This window comes from Rhineura floridana, chromosome 3 (genome assembly GCF_030035675.1).
Source record: "Rhineura floridana isolate rRhiFlo1 chromosome 3, rRhiFlo1.hap2, whole genome shotgun sequence".
NCBI classification, from domain to species: Eukaryota; Metazoa; Chordata; class Lepidosauria; order Squamata; family Rhineuridae; genus Rhineura; species Rhineura floridana.
Window position 1 is genome coordinate 60,982,237 of NC_084482.1, and position 25,455 is coordinate 61,007,691.

The window sequence follows — 25,455 nt, forward strand, 5'->3', positions numbered from 1 at the left end:
CAAATCTCCAGTTAGCCATGGTGCTCACTGGGTAGCCTTGGGCAATTCACTTTCTCTCAGCCTAGCCTACCACACAGAGTCATGGTGGCAGTAAAAATGAGTGAAATCTACGTAAGCCACCATGAGCTCTGCAGAAAAAAAAGTAGGATACCAATATTACACATGAAAACAACCGATATAGGATTCCCGGCTTTTCTAGATATTGACTTTACGGTGTGACTGTAACTATCACTGCAACCCTGTCTGCATCTCTGCATTAGGAGTAGCCCTGTGAGAGAGTTCCCTGGCCGCAGCTTAATGAGTGTTTTAGGAAGAAGTTTCAGCAAGGAATGGGGAAAGTATCAGGATTTGAGTTATGGACCATTCATCACTTTCTGTAATTTAGATGCCCTTAGAGGGCAAACTGTTATTGCTTTAAAATGTAATAAACTCACCTTTTGGTGAGTTCCTTGCCAGGCTCAATTCACCTGAGTCTTGTTATTGATTACTTCAAACCTCCAGTCAAGCCAGCTACAGAGAGTTATCCAGAGAAGTAAACACACTGATGCTTCTTGTCTCTTGCACTTCGGGAGATTCCTGCCAGAAAACATCTCTAACTTGGTTAAATTAAGCAGTTTGTTTGCTGTTCTGCATTTCATGTTGTTAGTATGCAGGATGTAGGTGTGACATGGGGCCATGTTCAAAATGCTCCTCGCTTTTTTTTTTATGCACCCAGCTGTCCTCTGCATCATCAGAGAGGAGCCCCCAAGTATCTCCTCCTCCACTACCACCACCTGTTAAGCTATCCAGCTCCATCAAAGAAAAGCAGCTGCCCCTCATGAACCTCTTTGCTCGGCCACCCCCCACATCTCCTCCCACCTCCATGCTTTCTCCTCCCCCCCCTGTGACACCCCCACCTCCCCTTCCTTCAGGCTATGCCGCAGAAGAAACTGGTGTGACAGGTAAGCTGACATGCTTTGATTGTGCAGCCTTGGCTTTGTGATTAGTTAGTTGATCTTATTGTACTGTATTCCTGCTTATTATCGATGGCTCGTCGTTCAATACGGGGGGCAGCCTTTCCTGGGGCTGATGGGAGTTGTATTCCAAAACATCTGGAGGGTGCCAGGTTGGGGAAGGCTGACCTGGGGCATATTTCAAAGTGCTGATCACCACTGATAAAGAGTCCTGTCAGAAAGAATGTCATCTTCCGCATGAATCTGCCCAAACCCTTCTGTTCATCATCAAAGGGCATTATTTTTGTTATGTTGTTCTTTTCAAAACACTTGATTATCAAAAGCCATTGTTTGATCTCTCCACATCTGAAGTTAGGCAGGTGGTGACCAGAGAGTGGGTTTTCTTAGTCATAGTGCTCAATATATGAATTGCCTTCCTTCGAGAAACTGATGTGGTGTCCACCTTGATGTCTGCTTGACATCGGGCAATCTGTGTTTGTTTTAAGCTTGTTTTAATTGTGTTTTTGTTGTGTCTTCTGAATATTACTGACTTGACTTATTTTGTGGCTGCAGCAATTTTGATTTTCGTATTGTTCTTGTCTTTGGTTCCATGTGTTTCTTTTTTAATTATTTTAAATACACCAGCACCCAGAGAATTGTGTAGTGAAGGGGGGCAGTTTATAAATCCATTTAACCAGCAAAAATGCTTCCCTTTTAGTCAGATTTTGTTTTATAAATCTTTTTACTTACCTCATGAATAGGACACGTTATAAATCTGAACAATTTTTTAAAAAAGCAATCTACAAAGAGTTTTACTGACAACTCTGACGGGTTCAATGGATGATGCCTTCTTATCTTTGGGAGAACATGACTGTGGATAGTGAAAATGTTGGAGATACCCCTAAATACTGATTTATAAGCTCCTTTGGGGGCTACCTCTCTGGAAACGTGACATATAAATGCTGAAACAAACAAATAAATAAAATTCCTTCTGTCACACTTAGGCTCAGCTCAGTCAAAAGTGCAAGAAGATACCGGCATCAGAACCCAGCTCTTAGGACTCTCTGCTAGTGTCAGCTTCTCCTATGCCAACCCTACTTGGAAACTCTTCTTGCGCAAAGAGGTGTGTCAGGGTATTGCATCCCACTGTTTTTCTAGAAGTGGCTAGTTGCTTTGTCATGTACACCTGTGGTGGGAGCACCTCACATGAATTGGGAAACCTGGTCACATGGCTTGTCATGGCTACTGCTTGTGTTTTGTGAGCTTATCTGGGTCTTGTCTTCAGATTGTGCTTGAGCAACCTCAGTGAATCCCCTCATTTTCGGAAGCACAGCAAGATAAATATTGTAGTAAAAAACCATCTGCATGGGATACAGTCTCTCTTGCCACAATAAATTCTGCAGGTTTGGAACAAGAATAATCCTGGGGAAATGAGCCCCTGCAGAATGGTAAAACGGCAGTGTAAATTCTGAATAGGTGTGGCAACCACAATGCTGAAGAAGACATTAATCCTCCCACTGTAATGGAGGTTGATTTGGACTGTTTGGCATCTGCATGCCATGATTCCGTGCCCTGCCCTGAGAAGATGAAGAGCAAGAATGAGGTTCCTCACTCTCCCTGGGCCAAAGTGATAAGGCAAGGGGCTGGGCTGTGTAAAAGATCCACTGTTCCTTTCTTTTGAACTTCTCTCAGAATTGTGTCCTTGAAAATGCCACTCACATTCATGTGCTGGGTCACTGGTTAGTTTGTGTAGAGAAATTGATTATTATACATTCTGAACACAACCTTGTATCTGATCTCTTCTCCAACAGGTTTTTTATCCCAAGGAAAACTTCAGTCACCCTTACTGCTTGAATCTGTTATGTGACCAGGTGAGCATCTGTGTGTGTGACAGAGAGAAAGGGGGGGAGGGATACTCACTTTTCTTCCTCTTGGTCTATTAGCCTCTCCACCAAGGACCTTTTCTTCTCTTTCCTTTTTGTGCCCTACCTACTTTAATCCATGCACCTGCTTTCTTCTTGGAGGTTCCAGCTTCAAAGCTTTTCAGCTTGACATTTTCAGCATGAAGTGTGTCAGACTAATCAAAATACATCTTCTTTGTTCCCTCTCAGATCATGACAGACACTTATTCGGAATCGTGCATTCGGATCTCTAAAGAGGAAAAGCGCAAGATGAAAGATCTGTTGAGTAAGCAGCGCCCTCTTCAGCCCTCCTACCTCAACCCCTCCCCCAAATACCTTGGGGACATACAGCTTCAATCTGGAATGGAAGAGGTGTTTGGATGCATCTGTCACAGGTTGAGCATTAGGGATGTTAGGAAAGTTATGTGCATATCTTGCATATAGCATGCTTGTCTGTGTTCTGTAAGTATAAAAAATGGACTTATTACACAGCCCCCTAAGATTCCCTTGGGTTCCACAAGTGTGATTCACTAGATGTTAGAGTGGCCTCTACATTCCTGCAGATGTATACTAAGACCTGGAATCCCCTTTAAACCTCAGTGGTCTCTGAAGCTGAGAAATCATGACTTGGCCCTATCAGCAACTTGTGAAATTAAATTAATTCTTCCCCCTTACCTAAGGGCCAAACCTCCTTCAGCATATCCACTTCAAATGCAAAGGAGAGGGGGAGTGTCAGAACATCTTTTCTACTAACCTTGTAAACCACCTTGAGTGAAAAAGAGAGTGTAGGATATAAATGTTGTTCATCATTCACAAGAGACTCCACCTCTAATTCCCTGCTGCCAACATATTCTCCACATTGTTTCCCACAATAGTATTTTATGTTTAAAAAATTCAAGCTTCCCTGCTACACTGAACACAATTTCTACTGGCACAATTATATGTGTTAAATAGTTATTGCATGCTTCCAAGTTCCCCTAGCAGTGAAAATTTCAGGAAAAGTGATCTGAGATTAGTTTCCTTTAGAAGAATGGTAGCTCCGTGACGGAGTGCCTGCTTTGCATACAGATGGTCCCAGGTCCAAACAACAGCATCTCCAGGTAGGACTGGGAGGGACCCCTGTTTGAAATCCTAAAGACCTGCTGCCACTGCCAGTCAGACAACGCTGATCTAGATTAACTCTTGGTCCGTCTTCATATAAGACAGCTTCCTGTGTTCCACTGGAGATTTAACATTTCTTTGTAATTTTTTTTAATTGACAAATAGATAAGCAGAGCATAAGTGGAGGCAAATGAACACTCCTGAAAGGTAGAAAATCCCACCAAGAACAACTGTGGCAGCTCTCCACGGCCACATCCCCATCTCATCCCCTGTTTCAGCTACCTCCACCTTGAAACTTACAGTCCTCTCTCTGAGCCCATTGCATGTGCCTGCTTCCCTCAGCTGGAGGGTTGTTGTTACCCTCTCCTGATTCTGATGGGGGTATCATACAAAAGCAAAGAGAAATTCCCAAGTACTAGCTTACTTGCCACTTACTCCCGCTGATGAAACATCAGCTGACCATTCTAGACTGTTGAAGCAATTTGTCTAACAAAGGAGTGGATGGGCAGCAGCAGCCCTAAAGAAATACTGTGTAATCATGTTAAAATATTTTGCCATCAGAACATCAGGCCCCTACTTGCAAAAATTTGCTTTCATTGGAAAATGTGAAGTTTGGTGCTGCTTGCTAAGGGCATTGACTAAAGATTTGAGCCTATCTCCAGCAGAGTAAATTATATAGCCACAAGAGTGGCTGTATGCTATAGGCAGCATGGATTTTTCACATTTCGCAATGTTAAATCGAAAATACCCCGCATGCCATTCTGATGCTTCCCATAAGCTCATTTCAAAACAAAACCTTACAAAACTTATAGTCCTGAACTCAGAAATGCTTGCTGAACAAACCTCTCAATTGTCATGGCGATACACAAAACAGAGAGAATCGATAGTTCAAAGTATAAAAAAGAGCGAGAAAAAAACCAGACCCCTTTTGGACTTTGCCCCATACTCTGACCTTCATCTTCTGCAGTCAAAAAGTTAAAAAAAATGTCTGGCTGATTTTTAATTAATTTAAGAAATTTTACATTGAACTCAGTGATAATGTCGGGCATGCTCAGTAAGAACCAACTGTCAGTGTTCTAAAAGCCAGACTCACTGCTGCTTGGCTTGGCTAATCAGGGGGCCACACCCACACCAGACTTTGATTTCACTTGAGACAGTCATGGCTTCCCTCAAAGAATCCCGGGACGTGTAGTTTATGAAAGGTGCTGAGAGGAGACTCCTATTCCCCTGACAGAGCTCCAGTGGCCAGACTGGTTTAACAGTTACTCTGATTGAAGGTCTGTGAGGGGAACAGGGCGTCTCCTAGCAACTCTCAGCACCCTTCACTAACTACACTTCCCAGGATTCTTCGAGAGAAGCCACGACTGTCCAAAGTTAAATAAAAGCCTGATGTGGATGTGGCCAGGGACAGCTTTGGTTTAAATTTGGGTGGCAGGCTACGTGTGCCTGCTGTAGAATAAAAAGGTTGGGGAAACACTGAGAAGCAATGATACTGTTCACAATGTTTTCCTTTTGGAAAGGAAAGGGGCTTTCCCTCTGCCCAGTGCTCACCCACCCAATCTCCTCCCCTCCCCCCCCCTCCTCCTCCCCTCCCCACCCCTCCCACGGGTCAGTGTTGGACTATGACCTGGGGAACCAGGGTTCGAATCCCCACACAGCCATAACACTGACTGGGTGACCTTGGGCCAGTCACTGCCTCTCAGCCTCAGAAGAAGACAATTGTAAACCACCTCTGAATACCATTTATCACCACCTACCATGAAAACCCTATTTATAGGCTCGTCATAAGTCGGAATCGAAGGCAGTCCATTTCAAGCATGATTGCACAGGAATAAATCCCACTGAACTCAAAAAGCATGCAAATGATCAAACCTGCCCTCCCCTCCTTCTCCCTCCTATCCCCTCCCCTTCCAGCCCCCTTCCTTCACCCTCCCTTCCCCTCCAATCCCCTCCTTCCCCTTCCTCCTCCCCCATGGTCAGTTTTACCTATCCTCAGCATGATTGCACAGGTGCATTCATTATAGCTGCCCAATTTCCCTGCTTTTTAAAGTTTGGTAGAAATATCTGTTGGCTATAGGTACGTTCTTAAACCGCAAAGTTTTTTGTCAGTTAATGAATACAGCTTAATTCTGCTAGTGAGTGATACCTATTAATGATAAATTTTACCCATATCCTGTCTCTGCTGTTCAAACTTTTCCAGTGGAGTTCCAGGTGGGCATGGATGCCAGCTCCATTCCAGATGAAGGAGTAAAGAAGAGGATTGTGGTGGCTGCTCGTGATAACTGGGCCAACTATTTCTCTCGCCATTTCCCAGTTAAGGTAAGTGAAGCTAGTTATTGCTTGACAGCCTGTGGTCTTAACTCCTTTATGGGAGAGAGGATCTCTTGGGCAGTGCTTGTGACTGGAGTGGGTGATCCACCTGTGTCCCATCCCCTTTTATAAGCTGATCCTCAGTGCTGGCCCTGGCCCTGCCTATGTCTCTGCTTGGAAAGTGTCAGGTGGTTAAAAGTATGAGCGACAAGCTTCAAAGCTGAATCTCTCCTCATCCACTAATTGGTTGGTATCTTAGGTAAGAGGGGAGGCAATGGTAAACCTCCTCTGAATACCGCTTACCATGAAAACCCTATTCGTAGGGTCGCCATAAGTTGGAATCAGCTTGAAGGCAATCCATTTCCATTTTTTTCATCTTAGGTAAGCCGTCTCCTCTGCCTCCTATCTTCAGGCAGTTGGGGGCAGAGCGGAGTTGGAAAATAATGCCAGCCTACCTCACAGGGCTGATGTAAGGACTATTGAGATAATGTATGTGCCGGTCACAGAACACTTGAAATGCTTTGAATAAATTGTAGGTGTCATTATTAAAGCAGATCAGCCAAATATTAAAAGCCAAACCACGTGCATTCAGGATGCATTTACCCAGGCCATGTGACAATACAGTACATGAGACTTGTTGGAACTTCAACAGCCATGCTGCATTTGGGAGGTTGCAAACTGAATGCTCCTCCATGTGAAAAAATAACCTTTCTCTGTGCTTAGAAAATTACCCCATGGGGGAAGTATTGTGGCTTAACACTTTTCCTGATGAATAAGTTCTCTGGCCCAGCTTCAGTAACAGCACATAAGTGACAAGAGCTTGCCTGTCTGGCATTTCATGCTGTGTGCTTCCTGTTTAGGAACACAGGAAGTTGCCTTATGGCTGGTCAAATCCTTAGCTCAGTATTTTCTTCTCTGATTGGCAGCAGCTCTCCAGGCAAAAAAGCACCCCCTTACCAGACCCTTTTTAAAATGTGAAATACTATGGGTGGTATTCAGTGCTAGTCCTACTCAGGATAGACCCGTTAAAGTTAATAGAAATGATTGACTTGGGCACATTTCTTTCAAGGGGTCGATTCTGAGTAGGATTTAGTTGAATACAACCCCATGGATTTGAACATGGCACCTTCTGCACATACTCTGCCACTGAGCTATGGTCCCTCCTCTGTGGTTTAATCCAGGTCAGCAGCTGGTGCGAGTGCAAAATCAAGCATGGCATAGGTCTGGGCCATGGATCCCTGCCATGCAGATGATGTGCATACAAGTGAGGCGACCCGGCTTACTTTAAGTGAGACCTTGGTCACATGGAACAACACCACACAGTAGAGTTTTTTTTTATATACCTGCTGTCAAGTCTTCACGGGCCTCTGCTTTCAGTTACTCATGAGCCCTCTGTTTCCTGTGGGCTCTTCCTTTGTCCCTCCATCTCATTTGGTCTGCCTGCTCTGAGACTGCAGATGGACACGCCTCAGAGTCAGTCGCTCTAAAGGGTTCTGACACATCTTTCATTTAAACTCCTTGGCACCTCTGCTCTCAACTGCTCCTCCTGCCACAAGGAGATACTTTGTCAGCTGCTGTTTCTCGAGGGATTCTTTCTTATAGGGAGAAAACGGGAGTGATGTCCAGATTCTGGGTGTTTCTCACCGGGGGCTGCAGCTGTTGAAGAGAGCAAAAGCCGCCAGCTTCAGTACTGAGCAGCTGAAAACCCTTTGCAGCTACAGGTAAGAGGCAATAAAACCCAGCCTGAAGGATACCGTGGTAGGCTCTGGGTTCATGCGAGTGGCTGTTGCCTCCTTGACAATAGTCTGCAACAAGCTGACCCAGAACTTATTCAGACCTGATCACTGTATGGACAGGCTTATGCAGGTAATTGAGAAGATATTTTTTTGCAGTGGTTAGTTAACGATTTCTGATTTTAAAATTTTATATGGTTTTATCGTGTATTTATATATGTTGTAAACTGCTTTTATCTTTTTATGTATGAGAGTATATAAATATTTTTTATAAATAAACAAACAAACATAGAGTATGTGAGCACAGCATAGCCTAGATTGAACAGGTTGGCTGCATGTTGGAGCATATCCATAATGGCACTTTTTTGTGGAAGAAATCTCTGTGACCTGAGTTTTGATGGCACACAAGTTCCCAGCAGGATTCGAAACAGGTGCTGCTCTTTATTGCTATAGCAAAACACCTCTCCCTTTTCTTTTGTAGGTCCAATTTCCCCTCTCACTGTTAGGCCATGACCACAGACTTGCAGTCTATCAATTCTTGTGCAGCACCTAGATCTCTGAGACATGTTTGTGTTTGTGTGTATAAATCTCTAGATCTTTGAGATGATACAGATGGATGTTGTTATTCTCTCTCTGCAAGGTCAATTGTTCTTTTTTTCTGCAAGGCAGTTATGTACCACCCTGAATAATATTTATCCGAGGGTAGTTTACAGTGAAAATTAAAGCAAAAATAACAAGAAGATATAAAATAAAACTATTAAAATAATAATCAAACAATACATTTAAATGTAAATTAAAAGAGCAGAATGAAAACTTAAGAATATAGGAAGCTGCCTTATAGGAAGTCAGACTATGGGCTCATCTACATGGTTGTTTAGTATGTATGTGGTGCTACTTGCATTTCCTTTTAATTCACATGGTTCACATGATGTTACTGGCAAATAAGCTATCACACAGTTTTCCCCCTGTAAATCTATACTGACCCAATCCTCTGATAATACAAAAAGGGAAGGAAAAAACATCTTCACTCCGTATCTCTAGTGCTTGCAGATGCTTTGCTCTGATGCTTTTAGGTGGGTATGCCAATTGTTCCCTTCTCCATGCCCTCTCCCTCCTCCTCCCTTCGTTCATTTTATTTCCTGTGGGCTGGCAAGCAACTTCTAGCTGCTATCTCTCATTCTGCTAGCCTTTTTTATGTTGCTGCAAACAGTGCCTTATTTTTCTTTTCCCCCTAACTGTATTGTCCCAGTGGAAATACAAATAATCGCACTTCTGAGTTGTTTTTAAATGAAACTTACTGGTAGAACAAACTGAGCATGCTTGGTTGCCAAGCAGCCAGAGGGAACAAAAATGTTAAATTAGAGGGCGTGGTCATTAGGAAACTGCATGATTGATCCTTCACCTCAGTGTGAATAGAAAACACTGTGTTGGTAGCTGGCATTGAGCCCTTTCTGTGGATGGTGCAAATAGAAAATGAAGGTAAAAACAGCATCTTTAGCACAAAGTTATGTCCCCATGTGGATAAGCCCTATTAGTCCATCTAGCTTAGTGTTTTCTGTACTGTCTGGCAGCGGCTGTCCAGGGTTTCAGGCAGAAGTCTTTCCCAGCCCTACTAGGAGACACCAGGGATTGAATCTGGGATCTTTTGCATGCAAAGCAAGTGCTCTACCACTGAGCTGTGGCCCTCCCCAAACACTTCATATTTAGTGTTTAAAATGCAGGGTCTGGTGTTGTGTGAGTGGAAGGCAGCTTGCACAACTGTTATGTCTTTTCACCTCCTCCCCTGTAGACCCTTGCACCTGGGTACTGGGAGGTGGGGGGGAGGGACCTACTGAATATTGTGAGCTGTGTCATACTGGGCTGCCCTGAGAGGTGGGTTATTGCCTGAATTCAGGCACAGAAATCTCCCATTAGCAGAGTTTTTGTTTTTGTCTTCCCCTCTTACACGTGACTTGGCTTAGTTGCTTGATTCATCTGGAGCTATTAGCTCTGCTCTGCTATTACCACGCAGATGATAGCATACTGTAGTCTGGATTAGGCTGGTGGGTTGGTGTGGGAATAATGGAGGGATGGTCTTTCTTCTGAGCAAGGGATGGACCTTTTGGATCCTTTCCTGATTCTTTTAATCTCTCTCTAGCTATGGTACCTTTTGTGCGTGTGTGTTTTTTATGAGCACCACCCTCAGGTTTATTTTGAGAGAGATCAATGCAAGGAAGGTCCCAGTGGCCTTAGAGAAGTGTGTCCAGTGAACCTAGCCAGGTAAAAAGGCTGGATATGAGCCACATTCTCTGGGTTTTGCAGTTACGCAGATGTGCTGTCCTTGGAGCTGATGGGCCGGAGTAGCCTTCAGTTCTGTCTGAAAGATGAGCAGCTCTTCCTTCACTCCCAAAAGGCCCAGCAAATTAAGGCCATGGTGGAACTCTTCCTGCATGAACTGAAACAGGTGAGAGAAAGCCCTGCATGCTGTGAACATTCCCCACCCAACCCCTTTACTCTTTGCTTAAGTAATGTACAGGATGTAGTCTCATCATCATCTTCACCACCACTAAAACAGCCACAACTCCTTAATTGTGCTTTTTCCTCCCTCTCTGCTTTTCCCACTAAAAGGACTCCAGCTATGTCATTGCTGTGCGTAGCTATTTAACAGATGACAAGAGCATCTTAAACTTCAAGAAAGGCGACTTCATCCAGCTACTGCCCATGGAGGGACTGGAGCCAGGTAATGGGGTCTGGCCATGGAAGGCTTCACTGTTGTTCTGAGGTTCCTTCCACATTACTGAGTCCTTAGAAGCATGTGTGCCTGCTAGAGACTTGGGGCACTTCCAGACTGTCACTGTTCCGGGGTGAGATTCAATCACACACCAGCAAATTCAGGTTCTGCAATTAAAGCTGATTGGTACACACGCTTGCACAACAAATCCACTTCCCCAAAAGATTGGGCTTTTTGCAATGAGGAAAGTGATGGGGAAATGTATTAGAAAGTGTGGGATACACTGGCTTTGATGCAGCAGCATCTAGCCTCCCTGCAAACAAATCTGAGTGAATGCTCATTAAATAGCCATCATGGTCTAATCTCCCTGCAAATAAATCAGGATGAATGCTCAATAAGCAGGTTGTCTGGAAGTGCTCATAATTCTTTGTCAGTTTAAAGCACACAGACATAAATAATTTGAGGAGAGATTCCACTGTGGAAATGCACCCACTGTGTTTCAATTCAGCTGTGCGATCTTCCTCTTATAAATCAAGCTCCGGTCTTCCTATTTGCAGCCAAAGTCAGCTGCGCACAGCATGGACTGGTTAATCCCTGTGACATCACAAGGTCACATCCCCGTTCCACTTCAGAGCAGTTTTTCAAAAAATTACCTCGTTTGTTTATTTTCAAAGCAAAGTTAAAAGCCAACATTCACTTGAATAACTATGCATCAAAAAAGCTGGGAAAAACCCCAGAAAACCCATCTGAAATGTCTGGGGGAGGGACAAAACAACTGACTGAACACTGAAGAAAGCCAGAATTGTCCTGCTGAAGAAAAAATCAATTACTAGGGGCTTTTTTTTCATTCATCTGTATGTACTCAGTCATAACAATATATAAAACATATATTTGTGAGCTTTCATAAGAAAATAAAGCTGCAAAGGCAACTTAGGTGGAAGTTGGGCATAGAAAGGGAAGTCTCATCTGCCCTTCCCCTGATGTCCTTATGTGAGTTTCCACCTCTTTCTCCACAGGCTGGCAGTTTGGCTCCGTTGGAGGTCGCTCTGGCCTTTTCCCCTCTGGCATGGTGCAGTCTGTAGCAGCTCCCAATTACCTCAGTCTCCAGTCTACAAAGCAGCGGGAAGCAGTCAGGAAGAGCCTAAGGAAAAACACGCAGGAGAGAATTGTTAGCAAGGAGGTGAGGCACACTGAGGAGGATGCAAATTATTATTCACTGGGGGCTGCCAGTGCCATGACAGGGAGAAGGGCCTGTGGATTTAAGAGATTTGTGTGGAAACAGGAAGGTCCAAATGGGTTTTACAGATACATAGAGAGAGGTCTGCTGAAGTAAAGCATACATGGAAAGGAGAGGAAGATTTTTTTGCTGCTGTTGCTGTTGGGCACATACGCAGACATATGAAAGAGACTGAGGGGGAGGTGGGGACTCGGGGATGGAACCCTGCATGTTCTTTGCCTGAGGTGACATTTATCTGAGCGTTTTTGTCTTCTACCTCAGGACTCTGCTCCCAGTCTGGAGTTAGAATTAATTTATGCAACTCCCAGCACTCCTGACACTTGCCACTACACTATGGCGGAGTTTGCCACAGCACACTTCCGAGAAGCCCAGTCCACGTAAGTAATATACACCAGAGCTTCTTAAACATTGTAGTGGGTGCTTCCAGATGGGTGTTTATTATGAGATGGGTGCTCCTCTTGTATCCAAAATTTTCACTGTGTCCATCCGTATAACATAGTTAGCATCAAAATGTTACCCTGTGTTTGTTCCCCATGTAACCCAAATTTACCATTTCCAGGGGAAATCTGAGAATTTTTTTTAAAAAAAAGCTGTCGCCAGTGATTCTGTTGTTATGTCTGAATGACACGTTTACAATATTAAGCCCCTGTGGAAGCACCAGGAATGTAAGCCATTGGCCTGGTTTACATTTTATCTGTGGACCACCATATTTTCTTACGTTATCACCATCATGTGGAAGTCTTCTTCATGTGATGTTGTGTGCAGATCCTCAGACAATCCAGCATCTAAGAATTTCTGTGTGATGTGAACTAATCCATATTACAGCAACCCCCACATATAACATCTGAAACACAGGACAGCTCATCTGTAAGAAAGTTTACTCACCCTGTTTTGAAATAGGGTCTTGCACCTTCTGCCAACTCACTAGAGCAGCAGAGCCTTGAGCATTTTTTAAAATGATGGGATAAAAATATTTTAAATAAATAACACTCCCCTGGCTTGTGCGTCAAGGTTTCATAAGCTGCCTCCATTTCCTTTATATCGGGGGTGGGAAGGGCCTTTGACTCATGGGAAAAGTCAATTGGGAGCCACAGGTGATGGCACGTGGGGCTAGAGTCAGTAGCGGGCAGAATCAGAGCTGAAAGTGTGTGGGGTGAGAGCCAAAATTCAGCAGAGTTTGCCACTCTGCAAGATGCTGTACTGCTCTCTCTCTCTCTCTCTCTCTCTCTCTCTTTCTCTCTCTCTCTCTTCCTCCCTCCCTCCCTCTCTCTCTCTGTCTCTCTCTCTCTCATTCTGCCACCCCATCGCTGAGGATTGCAGACTGCAGGTTCTCCACTCTAGCTTTATACCATATTGTTCCTCAAAGGAGTTGTATGGAAGGGGTTCCTGAGGAGGTCTTTGCCAAGGTCTTTGTCACCCAGCCCCTTCTCTGGGCCCAGAGTTTCTACCACCATCACTGCCACCACCAAAAAATACCTCATCAATATCCACTTATTTTAGTTCACTAATATTTCAGAACATTCAAACATTGTGGAGTGGTTTGAGCTTGCAGTATTGCTCTAGGGCCTTAAAATGTACTTTTTAGGGGTAATCACACACACACAAATGGAAAAATATAGAAGAGAACAGGCAACTCATAAAAAAGTTCAAAGGTAAGAATACTTCTAGAACCTTCTTTCCTATGCAGATAACCTGAAGAAAGCTGAGCCTGCTATTTCGCCTCATGCAAATAAGGCACTTTTTTAACCAACTCCATGTCAAATTGGCCACCAAGCCAACTCATATCTCTGGAGACCTCCATGGAACAGTCATCCCATCAACAATGAATATTGTAACAGCCATATAGAATATTCTCCAAACGTCCTTTCTGTAAGAGAAACGCTCTTACATTCATGTTTGAGAACTGGACTTGGAAGATGATGACTGATAGTCCACTTGGAAGTCATTTGCTGCACTGTGAAAATGAACATAAAGAAGTTACCATATAGTTTTCAGCTGCTGGTGTATAATCTCCCACATAACTCCTTTTGATACTTCCAAACTACAGCCAACTCTTTTGGAAAGGATGTGGCCAACCAGGCACCTGCTTCCATCTTTGGTGGGAATGTCCTTCAGTACAATGGTTTTGGAACATCTGCCAGTAACACTGGCTCTTCAGGCCACACGTAGCTTCCAAAGCTATGCTAATTCCTAGTTTTGAACACAGTAATTCTGGTTGTTTGGATAAAGACCTCCATAACCCAACTATACACAGCAAAAACATTATGGATAGAGAGGCAGTGAAAAACATCCCACCAAACTTTCAAGAAATACTGCTGTGATGAGATATGGAATATACTATGTACAAAATTACCCATCCATTACTTTAGGTAGCAAGGAATCACACTCAAAACAAGAGTGCTATGGGCTGACCTTCCCGTTTCCTTCAAAATACAAATGCATATGTTTAATTTGATATATTCTGTATAAATATGATAATGTCTTATCCTACTTGAATTCTCAACAAAATCCCAGCAATCCTTCCTTACTATCCAGAATCCATTTCTTTTCCCCATTTTGGTTAGTGAAATCCCTCTGGATGCACTGTAACGAGTTGACAGCCCTTTTTGATGAGTTTAGTGAATCTAAATGAAATAAATTTAGTTTGGTTTAAATTATTTTTCTTTGGTTATAATAATCCTATTTGCATAGATAGCCTTTTATCTGTCTTTTGTGTATTTCAAAACATATGTCAATAAAAAAATCACGTTTAAATATTCTTCTAACTTTTCTTGCTAGCCTGCACTGGTGGTGTTATAATGAGGTGGTACTAAGATTTAAGGGAGTTTAGCTAAGAAAGATAATATTAACAGTTTCTGTTGACGTGGTTTCCCTGGATGACTTTCTTTTTTCCCCATAGGGAAGAAATCTTTTCAAAGGCATTCTGGATAAGGAGCAGTTTATATCTGCCTAATCAGCTTTCCAGGAGGAGTGCCTTAATTTAAGATTCAGCCATCGCTAGCAAGCCTCTTACAGTCAGATAGGCGGTGACAGTGGTTCCTTTAAATGTAGAATTCAAAGGACTGCCCAGCTTCTATGCAGTTAGAACTCAGTAAAACCGACTTCTGTGTAAAGGAGCATAGGGTGGTGATCTCAGGCTCCTCACAAGATTAAAAGATTCAGACTTGTAACCCTTATATCTTCAAAGGAAAGGATGGGCATCATAGGCTATGAAGATGAGGGGAAGAGAATTTCATTTCATTTAAAAAAATGTTTTTAAAGATGTTGTGTTTTAATGTATTTTGAAGTCTGTTTTTATGATGTTTTAAAGTGTTTTTACTGTGTTTTGTTTGCCGCCCTGGGCTCCTGCTGGGAGGAAGGGTGGGATATAAATAAAATAATAAATATATGAATAAATAAATTGGCATGAATTGGCATGCACTTCAAGTGTGATCCAGATAAGAGGATTGGGAGTTACTTTGGAATCCACTATTTCTAGGACTGACACTGATTGATTCGTGTGTAAACTGATATATGTCTCAGTGACACAGAGTATTAACAAACCCAGCAATGTGTACCCCCTTCCTAGCAAGTGGTTCCCTTTCCCCTTCACGCTGTCTATTTGTTATTTTAAATTGGGGAACTGTGCACAAGTGAAGGTGTCTGTGATGTTTCCATCACAGTCACATGCTGACTATGCAAATTGTTTTTCAGATTAAATTTTAACGTTTTAATGGTAGGCGGCTTGTCTCTTAAGCTGTGTAAGTGGCTGTGGTCAAAAACAGCCAAGAAATAAACCTCCAGCCCTTTGTAATTTCTCTATTGTTTTTTTTATCATTGGCTTCCAGACCAGGCCTAGTCCATTTATGCATCACTGTTAGAAACCTAGGAAGCTGTTTTATACCATTTCAGATCTGGTCCATCTAACAAAGGGCTGTCTATACCAGGGGTGGGGAACCTCCAGGCCCCCCTATCTGGCCCCTGGAAGTCTCCTCAGGCCCTGGCCCAAAGTGGTTTTGCCTGGCTGGAATGTGCCATTGAACTTGCTTGCCTGGATGGAGGATAAAGGGGTGTGTGTGTTTGTGTGCAGAAACCTGACTACTGTGCAATGGTAAATATACATTAATTGCACCATCCCATTTTTGCATCTGTCCCTGCCAACTATTGCCATGTGACCCTCAGAAGGTTGCCCAAAAGGGAATGTGGCCCTTGAGCCAAAGGCAAGGTTCCCACCCATGGTCTATACTGACTTTCCAGGCAGTATAGTGGCTCTCCAGGTTCATCTGCTACCCATTCCTTTCAAAAATAAAACAAGCTGGGACCTCCTGCGTGCAAAATATGTGCTTTGTCGGTCAGCTGTGATTGTAAGCCACCACTAGCTGGAGAGTACAGCATATCTTACACTAGTAGTCTTGGTTGATTCTTCCTTGGTAACATCCTAACTTTCTGTCTCTGGTAGGCTAGGATGGAATGGGATGAATGCTGAACAGAAGAACCCAGCTCTCTTGGTTCAGCATACTAAGGTAAATCGGAGGGAGAGCGAATCATCTCTGGATACTTCCCTCCTCTTCTTTGTCACTTGGGATGTGGTTAGTTGAGAGATGCCTGGCAGATAGGTGGCTTGCCTTTTGGAAGTTAGTGTCGGAGCCTTTGATGGCGTTTGCTACATAGCTGAGTACTTCTACCAGACCCACTTACACTTTGCACTGAGGGCTCCATCTGCATCGGCTGTCCTCTTGGGTGCTGTCCCTTCTTCTTGACTCCCTGTATTTCTGACCTCACAGGTACCAATCAAGGAATCTCTCCTGCTCTACTGCAATGGTGAAACGAATGGCCTGGCTACAAAAAGCTTCATGAGTATGTGGCATTCCATTGGGGCAAGCAGTGGGGAGGTGATGGTGACTGTATGGGTCTGATTTATGCAGTTCTGGCTTCAGGGGAGGGGTCTGAGAGCATTTCTGCTTCTACCAGCTATGTGCTTCCTCCCCTAATGGAATAAGCCAACTTCCAGGTATTTGACTCTTCCATTGTTTGCACTTGCCAGTTTTGGCAAAAAAATGGAGGTCACAGTTTTTTCTTCACTTCCCTATTCCCAATGTTATAGCACTTTATTGATTTTTTCCAGTCCAGAAGTCAGAGCCAAGGTTAATGCCAGGTCCTGTTTTGCAGCTCTGATGAGATTAATGGGAGACCAGCCTGGCCTCAAGAACCAACATGAGGTTGATTATATCTATGAAATCCTCCAGGTTTGTGGCTTGCTTGCTTATTTATTTATATCCTGCCTTTTCTCCCAGAAGGAGCCCAAGGCGGCAAACAAAAACACTAAAAACCACTCTAACACTTCTTAAAAACAAAAGACTTTAAAAACATATTTAAACAAAGTATATTTAAAAACATCTTTTTTAAAAGAAAGCATTAAAATATCTAAAAAAGTAATTCCAACACAGATGCAGACTGGGATAAGGTCTCTACTTAAAAGGCTTGTTGAAAGAGGAAGGTCTTCAGCAGGCACTGAAAACATAACAGAGATAGTGCCTGTCTAATATTTAAGGAGAGGGAATTCCAAAGTGTTAGTGCCACAACACTAAAGGTCTGTTTCCTATGTTGGGTAGAATGGACCTCCTGATAAGAAGGTATCTGCAGGAGGCCCTCACCTGCAGAGTGCAGTGATTTACTGGGTATATAATGGGTAAGATGATCTTTCAGGTATCCTGGTCCCAAGCTATATAGGGCTTTGTAAACCAAAACCAGAACCTTGAACTTGGCCCAGTAACTAATGGGCAGCCAGCGCAATTCTTTCAACAGTGGAGTGACATGTTGGCGATACCTGCTCCAGTGAGCAGTCTGGGCACCGCATTTTGCACCAGCTGCAGCTTCCGGACCAACCTCCAGGGCAGCCCCATACAGAGCACATTACAGTAATCCAACCTTTGATGATAGGCTTGTGTGGGTGATGATGACTAGAATGGTCCAATTTAATTGGGAAAGAAATATCACAATCGGGAGGGATGCTGAACTCCTATAAGTAAATGATTGATTGATTGCTTTTTTATTAGATTTATTAGATTTTTATGCTCCATTTCTGTTCCAAATTGGGGGACTCCATGGAGAACATAAGAACATAAGAAGAGCCTGCTGGATCAGGCCAGTGGCCCATCTAGTCCAGCATCCTGTTCTCACAGTGGCCATCCATCATCAAGGAGGCTACCATCATTAATTAAAAAACAACCCAGAGATAAAACAATTTAAAATACACAAAATAGGAAACTGAAGCAGATCAACAGTATTGGGAGGAAGAAAAAAAATACCAACTAATGGGAAGAGAGCTCTTTGCATTCAGGTCTTTCTTCTGGGCTTCCCATGGGCATTTGGTTGGCCACTGTGAGAACGAGATGCTAGACTGGTGATCCAGCAGGGCTTTTCTTATGTCAGACCAAAGGTATGCTGGGGAATGGAAGAGCAGAAAGACATCTAATGCAGGCAAGGAAGGAAGGGAAGATTCCAGAGCCCAGCTTTTTTCAAATATCAGTTCTGGTTCAAGGCCCTCTTAGGCACAGCCAAACAGAGTCTTTGGCTGCAAATTCTTTTGTAAAGTTATTCTGATCATTGTTGTCATTAAAGAAGGGGCTTGAAGCATCTCCCAGGACAGGGAGTTCACATCCTGGGCACTGCATCAGAGAAGCCGCTTCCCCACATTCCTATGAATCATATTTCAGGTGGTTGTGGGACACACAGAAGAGCCTTCTTCATTGACCTCAGTGGATGGGCAGGATTGTATGGGAGGACAATCCATCCATGGTGGCCTCAGCAGACAAGGTTCCAAGTAGGGGTCAGCTGGAGAAATTCTGCCCATCATTACTTCATTCCTCAAATAAGAGATCCACTTGATGCTTCTCTGCTGACTCATGCATTGACCAATCCCACGCAAGAGAATAAGTCAGGAAACAGTGCTGGGATTTTCCTGCTCTGTGTTGATAAGATGTTCTGGAATTTACCTTCCCTTCCCCCCCTTACACTTCCTTCTCTTGTACAGCTATGCAAAGAGAAGGAGAATCTGTGGGACGAGGTTTATTGCCAGGTCATAAAGCAGATCACCCAGAACCCCAATCTGTAAGTACATCTGTGTGTGTTTGGGGGGTTGGAGATGGGGTGTGTGTGTGTATTAGAACATCAACGTCTTTTAGGGTGTAATGAGAAGGTGAGCCTAATAATGCAATTTTACATTGATTTGCCTGATTGTTGACTTCATTCTATTTGTTTAATGTTTTTGCCAAATTGGAGTGATGGAAGAAAAGTGGGGATGCATAGATTACCGATGGGCCCCAATGCTGAGGCTTTGGGAATGAATCAGATGTTGCATTTTAAATGAGTTATTTATATATATTGTAATTTATTAGATCTTTGTCCCACCTTTCCTCAAAGAACCTCAAGCTGGGATACTTGGGTGCCCCCCCCTTTGTCCTCCCAATAGCCATGTGAAGCAGGTTAGGCTGAGATATAGTAACTGCCCCAAGATTAGATCCAGGCTTTCCCTTCTTGTCCACTAGTCTAGCCAATTAGCCAATGCACCAGACTGGCTTTAAGTTTTTAAAAAGAAGTTCTACACCAAAAGTACAGGAAGTCCAGTCCAGATCTTTCATTTCTATACCTGTCAAACAGTGGTGGGGAACCTGTGGCCCTCCAGATATTGCTGGACTCCCAACTCCCATCAGCCTAAATCAGCATTGGCAGCAACATCTAAAAGGCCATGCGTTGCTGATCCCCACTGTTTTAGTGGAGACTTCAAGCACATTTTCAAGTTTCTACTCCCTCCCGCTTCAACCTTATTGGGTTTTAACTAAAACAAAACCACAAATACTGAGGGTTCTCCAAATTCTGTACTAGTCTGCCAGATTCCCAGGCATTGTGGCTGCCCTGCTGATTATTAGGCTGTAGTATTGAAATGTCAGGATTACACAGCTCTCATTTATGACCTGCTGTAAATCAGGACTGGAGAAGCAAGAGGACAATGCAGCCTCCAGTGTCAAAGTGAGGAGTATTGTACATCCATTCCCTGAAGTCTTCCCCAATTGTAGACTATATGTTCATCATCTGAAGACTGTAGCTGTGACCTTGAATAAATGAAATCATAATTTTGAAGTCAGAGGTTAATCGTGTGCATAAATTGGCTTGTGTGTCTCCCTGCTACTGGACTCTGGTTACAGTTTTACATCTTCCAGGCCTGCCTTGTGGCTGTGAGCCTCTCATTGCCTCTCATGAGCCCTGAGTTTGATTTCTGGCCTCTGAAGGTCAAGGGCTTTAATGTGTGCAACACACACCTGAGAAAGCGGCAGCAGCTGCAGCAGGCCTCATCCACTTCAGGGTCTTTGCTTTTCCTCAGGGAAGATGCATTTCTTATGGACTGAGCAGCTCCATGGAATACCTTAGACCAGCCTTTCCCAACCAGTGTGCCTCCAGATGTTGTTGGACCACAACTCTCATCTTCCCTGACCATTGGCAATGCTGGCTGAGGCTGATGGGAGTTGTGGTCCAACAACATCTGAAGGCACACTGGTTGGGAAAGGCTGCCTTAGACACAAATCATGGTTTCCTTTTCAAGCATCTTCACTCCTGGGAGCCTCTCATAGTTTTCCCATCTTTTCCTTCCAACTCTTCTGTTTCTCTCCCCCTTAGTCTTTCTTCCTTTCTAGACCCGTTTAGCCAATCAGGAGTTGTCTTTTGTATAACCCTGTTGTGCTACATACCCAAGGAAACCATGCCCCCGTGTTTCTCTATGTTCTGCAGAGACAGCTGCCGCTGGGGCTGGCAGCTTCTGAGCCTCTTGACTGGCTACTTCCTCCCATCCAGCACCCTGATGCCATATGCCACCAAGTATTTACAGCAGGCCAACTCTGATGACACCAGTCCCAATGCAGGTAACTATCTGTCTCCTACCCCTTTGTGGGCTCTGTATGCTGGCTTCATTTAGCACTGTGAAAAGTGTGTGAGAGAGAAAGCAGTAAGAGGCGACTTCACTCCTTCAGCGGTGGTCCTGAGAGTCAGTGAGAGGAATTCCACAGGCTTACCCGAGGCCACACAGCCTGCTGTTAAAGAATGAAGGAGGGATCCCATCATTAAACAGGTCTCCAGGCATATGGTTGCTGTCTATGCAGCAGCTTCTCAAGTTGTGATAGCCAGGGATTCCATGCTGTTTCAGGAAATTATATTGGCATCTGGCCTAGTCCTTGAGGCTTGGCTGGAAGGGATCCTTAGGGTACAATCTTCCAAAGTCAAAATATGGTGGGTAGAGGCTAGAGTAGGAGGCCTCCAAAACTTTCTTGGACTTTGAGCTGCTAGAAAGTTCTTTTACTGACCATCCTAGGAAGTGTGGGGAGGATCCATTGGACCTTCTTTGGTTTGTGATAAGTTAATGAGGAAACTCTGAAAGAAATGACTTGAGGCTTCATTTAATTCATCTGTTCTGAGGAGTTGGTGGGCTTTTCCAGCAACTTTGCCTCACTCTGGTGTGGCTCTTTGACTTCCTTCTTTGTCACAAGATAACAGACATCTTATAGGCTCATGGGGGCACATTGCTGTGCATCTTCACACTAACGTTGGGGCTAATTTCAGAATTCCAACTGAGTGGAGATCTCTAGCTGTCTTAAAGCAACAAAAGACTCATGAAGTGACAAGCTCGGTCCTTTCCCCTTTCTCAACCACAGAAATAGCCAGGACCTGCCAGAGCAATCTGAGGAAAATGGTCATGTATGGAGGTCGTCGACACTTGCCTTTCCGTGTGGAGATGGAAGCATTTCTGGTAACTGAATGGTAGATTGGGGGGCGGGAGGTTGAAGGGGAAGGTTTAGTATTTGGGTTGTTGAGGCAAGTCCCTGAGGCAGCAAAGGGCCTAGCTGGGGAAAAGGAAGCAAATGTTTGGAGCGGAGAGGTCAGTGCCGGCACAGGAACTGTGCAGTGGAATTTGCTTTGTACAGGGCTGCCCCAAGGCATTTTGCTGCCTGAGGCAATGGCCAAAATAGCACGTAGGGCACCATACACACATTCCATGTATAGAGGCTGACTGGCAGTTAGAGATGTAGTTCCCTGTTTTGGACCTGTCTGGCTTTTTGTCATGTTATTGTTACTCAAACTCAGTCCATTGCAGCTCACATTTTATTATGTATGTATCACCTCGGCCTGATGGTGGCATGATAGCTTCTTACCTAATGGACATTGTTAAATCCCTATATTTTTGTTATTGACAGTATTGCTACTGTTATCATCAGGTAGCCATCTGCCCCCAGGGAGTGGGAAACAAAACAAAAGATTTAAAATCAGTGTGTGTGTGTGCATAACATAGATCATCAGCAAGACATCCAGGATGGGAGAAAGCCATTTAAGTTAAAAACAAATTCAATCATCTCCCTCCCCCTCTTTGTTGCAAAGCTGTGAACGGCCACATGCAGAAGAAAAGTTGGCAAGGCCATAATTGCTAAAAGGTTTAGTAAAGCTCGCTGTATTTGCTTTTCTTTGGAAAAAAATAATTCACTCTGACCATTGCTGCATGGATTACTACTATAGTAGAAGCCAACAGAAAGATGATTGAAAATACATGAAAAGAGGGAAATGAATCAATAAATCATTCATTTAAAGTGAGCATTTTTATAACAAAAATATGTTACAAGATTTTTCAAAAACACTTGTTTCGAAAAAAAATCCTTTTCTTTAAAAAAGAAACCATTTTCTTTTTATAAAAGTATTCAGTTTAGACTTATTTACAAATAAACAACATTAACAATAATTATTTTACTAAGAATCACATTTTTAACCTTCAGATGAATGCAAAACTTTTTTGCATTGCAGAACGTCACCCGTTGGGTGGATGGGGTTGGGGGGTTGGATTGCAATGGTCTCTCTCTGTCCTCCTCCTTCATGGAAAGAAAGTATCTGCATTGTTTTCTCTTTTGTATAAGAAACAAATGAAAACATGACGAACTGATGACGAGAGATGAGACTAAAGAAAACTTGTGTGCTTCAGAGTGATCTCATTTTTGTACTCAATCCATGAGCCTGTGAATCATTCTATCTTTTAAATTTTTATTTGCTTGTAATAAAGCTACTAGTGCCATTAAGGATTACTACCTTAACCCCTCTGCCCCCCCCCACACACAGTGACGTAGTGGAGAGGTACATAGGTAGGGAGACAGGATAAGAAACATGATAATGAATATTAATAGCTACGATCATCAACGGGATCCACATTTCAGCACATCTGATTCGAAGGTAACTCTTCAAAACAATGGCAACAGAGTAATTTTAGTATAAGAAATCATCATTATATATGTCCTGGGGTTGTGTTGTTAAGTTCACCATATTAAATCAGTATCATTAAAGATTGCTAGTGCTTGCATGGAAAGCAACTGGCTTGCCAAGTCGGCAAACGTTTGAACAGTTGTAGAGCTCGAATTCACGTTCAATTATTGTGAAATTCTCCACCTTCCCTATTGGCAGTTGAATCTTACTTCAACCCTGGCACTGGGATGGAAGCCCTGGCACTGAAGCTCTAGCATTCCCCACCACACCTGAGGGAAGCAGGGCTAATACAGGAGGTATAGGACAGGCCATATGGCACCCACAGGCCATATGGCACCCACAGCCCTGCCTTCCAACAGAACCAGCAGGCTCAAGAGGAATGGCCAGTGGGCTTCTGCTGCCTTCCAGCACCTGCTGTCTGAGGCAGCCGCTTCACTCTGGCTAATGGTAGGGCCAGCCCTGGCTTTTATGGATAGCATGAGATGGGACTCTGGGCGAATACGTGGGTCTAAGGGTCCAGGATGGAGGCAGCGTGTGGTTTGAGTAACTTGCTTTCTGGTTGAGATTGTTCATTGATTGGGAGTCGGGCATGGTGTCTACCTGGGAGGTTGTGAAGAATGAGGGCCAACAAGTGTGCTTGTAAGGAGGAATTGAGTTGCAATGGGATAACTAAAGGAATTTGTGAGGACAGGTGCTAGAGATAGAAATGTATGTTATAAGGAACGGACAGTGATTCTTAGGGATGATGCATGTGGTTGGATCAGGCTTTGACGGAGAGGAGATCTACCCCAGCTGCCAATATGAAATACAGAAGAGGCAGCTTCAGGATCTTCCCTCTCCACCTACGCTGCTGTCCCAGAAATTGCCACCGCTTTGACCCATGCTAAAAGCATAGTCAATAAACCTAGCTTGGGGAATTTATACATATGTATCCGTTCAAGTTATGGTCTTAAAAATTAGGTTTTAAACCCTCCAGGTCCCATTCATTTCAATGGGAGAATTAAGCAAATGCTTAAATCTGTCATTGAAATCAGTTTGCCTGGTTCCTGCTCTGGGGAAGGGGACAAAGATGCCTGCACTGGTTTCTCTCAAGCTCTGAGTACTTTCCCATTGGCAGATGGGACATGGCTCACGTCGGATATCAATCAAGCTTCCTGGAGGTCTGAGATATAACACGAAAATTAAGACATTCACGGTGAGTTCCTGTTTAGTGCATTTACCAGAGTATTGTGGGAGGGGGGTTGCGGCTAGAGACAGTGTTGACCATGTCCATACTTCGTGGATGAGAGACCCCCCCTTTTTAAAAATATATGGTATGTTGATTTTCATCTCACCGTACTAAGAGGGGTCAGAGTAGGTGACAACATTTTTGAAATGCTGTTTGGACAGAGATCAGGAGAGCCAGTTCTGCATCTCCTGCCACTGAAAGAGCCTCTTTCTGTTGGAGGTACATGTGATCAGTCTCATCAGCTCTCTGAACCATAACTAGGATATTCATTCTTTCCTTTCCTTTCCTTTTATTTCTGTGAGGGACCATAGCTCAGTGGCAGAGCACCTGCTTTGCACGCAGAAGGTCCCAGATTCAATTCCTGGCATCTCCAGTTTACATGGATCACTGCCAGTCATAGTAGAGACAATGCTGGGTTAGATAGAGAAATTACCTGTCTTGGTATAAGGCAGCTTTCAGTGTTCTGTCTGTCATGGACTCAAGGACTTCTAAGGGACCCCGTCTGCGCACTACTGTGATTTCCCCAGTTCTTTGCAGCAATTCTTTATGTTCCCCCAAAGAAGGAGTGTAGTTACCTGGGGTCTTGGGGAGTCTTAGACACTGTACCTTTTTGAGAGCCAGGTCCCAGCAGGGTTCTTGTGTCTCCAGTGTCCTATGAGCCAATCAGCATGAAAGGGGAGTGTGTGAGCCACTGAGAGGAGCCCCAATGAGTGTCAATTGTAAGGAAGACTTTATTAGTTCCTACTTCAAAAAGCCAAGACATTGTGGGGAGTGAGAATGCTGTAATTGCAGAAGAAGAGACAGTGAACCCTGACGATAGCATTCCATCTACCTCCTCAAGCCGTTTGGTGGAACAGGAGATAAATGTGTAGATGCTGAATGCTGCGATTCAAGCAATATTTCCGACAGTGAGAAAGGACAGTCAAATGGCAAGAGTGATAGAGAAGCAGAAAGCAGTATCCAAGGCTGGCCAGATTCTTCTCTAAATTTAGAAGGTTGTATAATCTTAGGAGGGGGCATGGCTGTGACTATTAT

At 43.8% G+C, this 25,455-nt stretch overlaps 1 protein-coding gene across 5 annotated transcripts in view; it reads left to right on the plus strand.

Annotated features, from left to right (window-relative positions):
- Positions 1–25,455, plus strand: part of MYO15B (myosin XVB) — a 97,842-nt gene that overhangs the window by 55,459 nt on the left and 16,928 nt on the right. For all 5 annotated transcript variants that reach the window (XR_009761311.1, XM_061616170.1, XM_061616171.1 and 2 more), the window contains 17 exons: positions 716–941; positions 1,937–2,055; positions 2,744–2,803; positions 3,044–3,119; positions 6,135–6,253; positions 7,847–7,965; positions 10,279–10,420; positions 10,585–10,696; positions 11,704–11,867; positions 12,186–12,301; positions 16,363–16,426; positions 16,688–16,760; positions 17,073–17,149; positions 18,937–19,013; positions 20,688–20,818; positions 21,605–21,699; positions 24,310–24,387. Coding sequence is in view for 4 of the 5 variants with exons in the window: in XM_061616170.1 (XP_061472154.1) it covers positions 716–941; positions 1,937–2,055; positions 2,744–2,803; positions 3,044–3,119; positions 6,135–6,253; positions 7,847–7,965; positions 10,279–10,420; positions 10,585–10,696; positions 11,704–11,867; positions 12,186–12,301; positions 16,363–16,426; positions 16,688–16,760; positions 17,073–17,149; positions 18,937–19,013; positions 20,688–20,818; positions 21,605–21,699; positions 24,310–24,387 (1,848 nt within the window). In the remaining variant the exon portion in view is untranslated. The remainder of the gene's footprint in view (positions 1–715; positions 942–1,936; positions 2,056–2,743; positions 2,804–3,043; positions 3,120–6,134; positions 6,254–7,846; positions 7,966–10,278; positions 10,421–10,584; positions 10,697–11,703; positions 11,868–12,185; positions 12,302–16,362; positions 16,427–16,687; positions 16,761–17,072; positions 17,150–18,936; positions 19,014–20,687; positions 20,819–21,604; positions 21,700–24,309; positions 24,388–25,455) is intronic.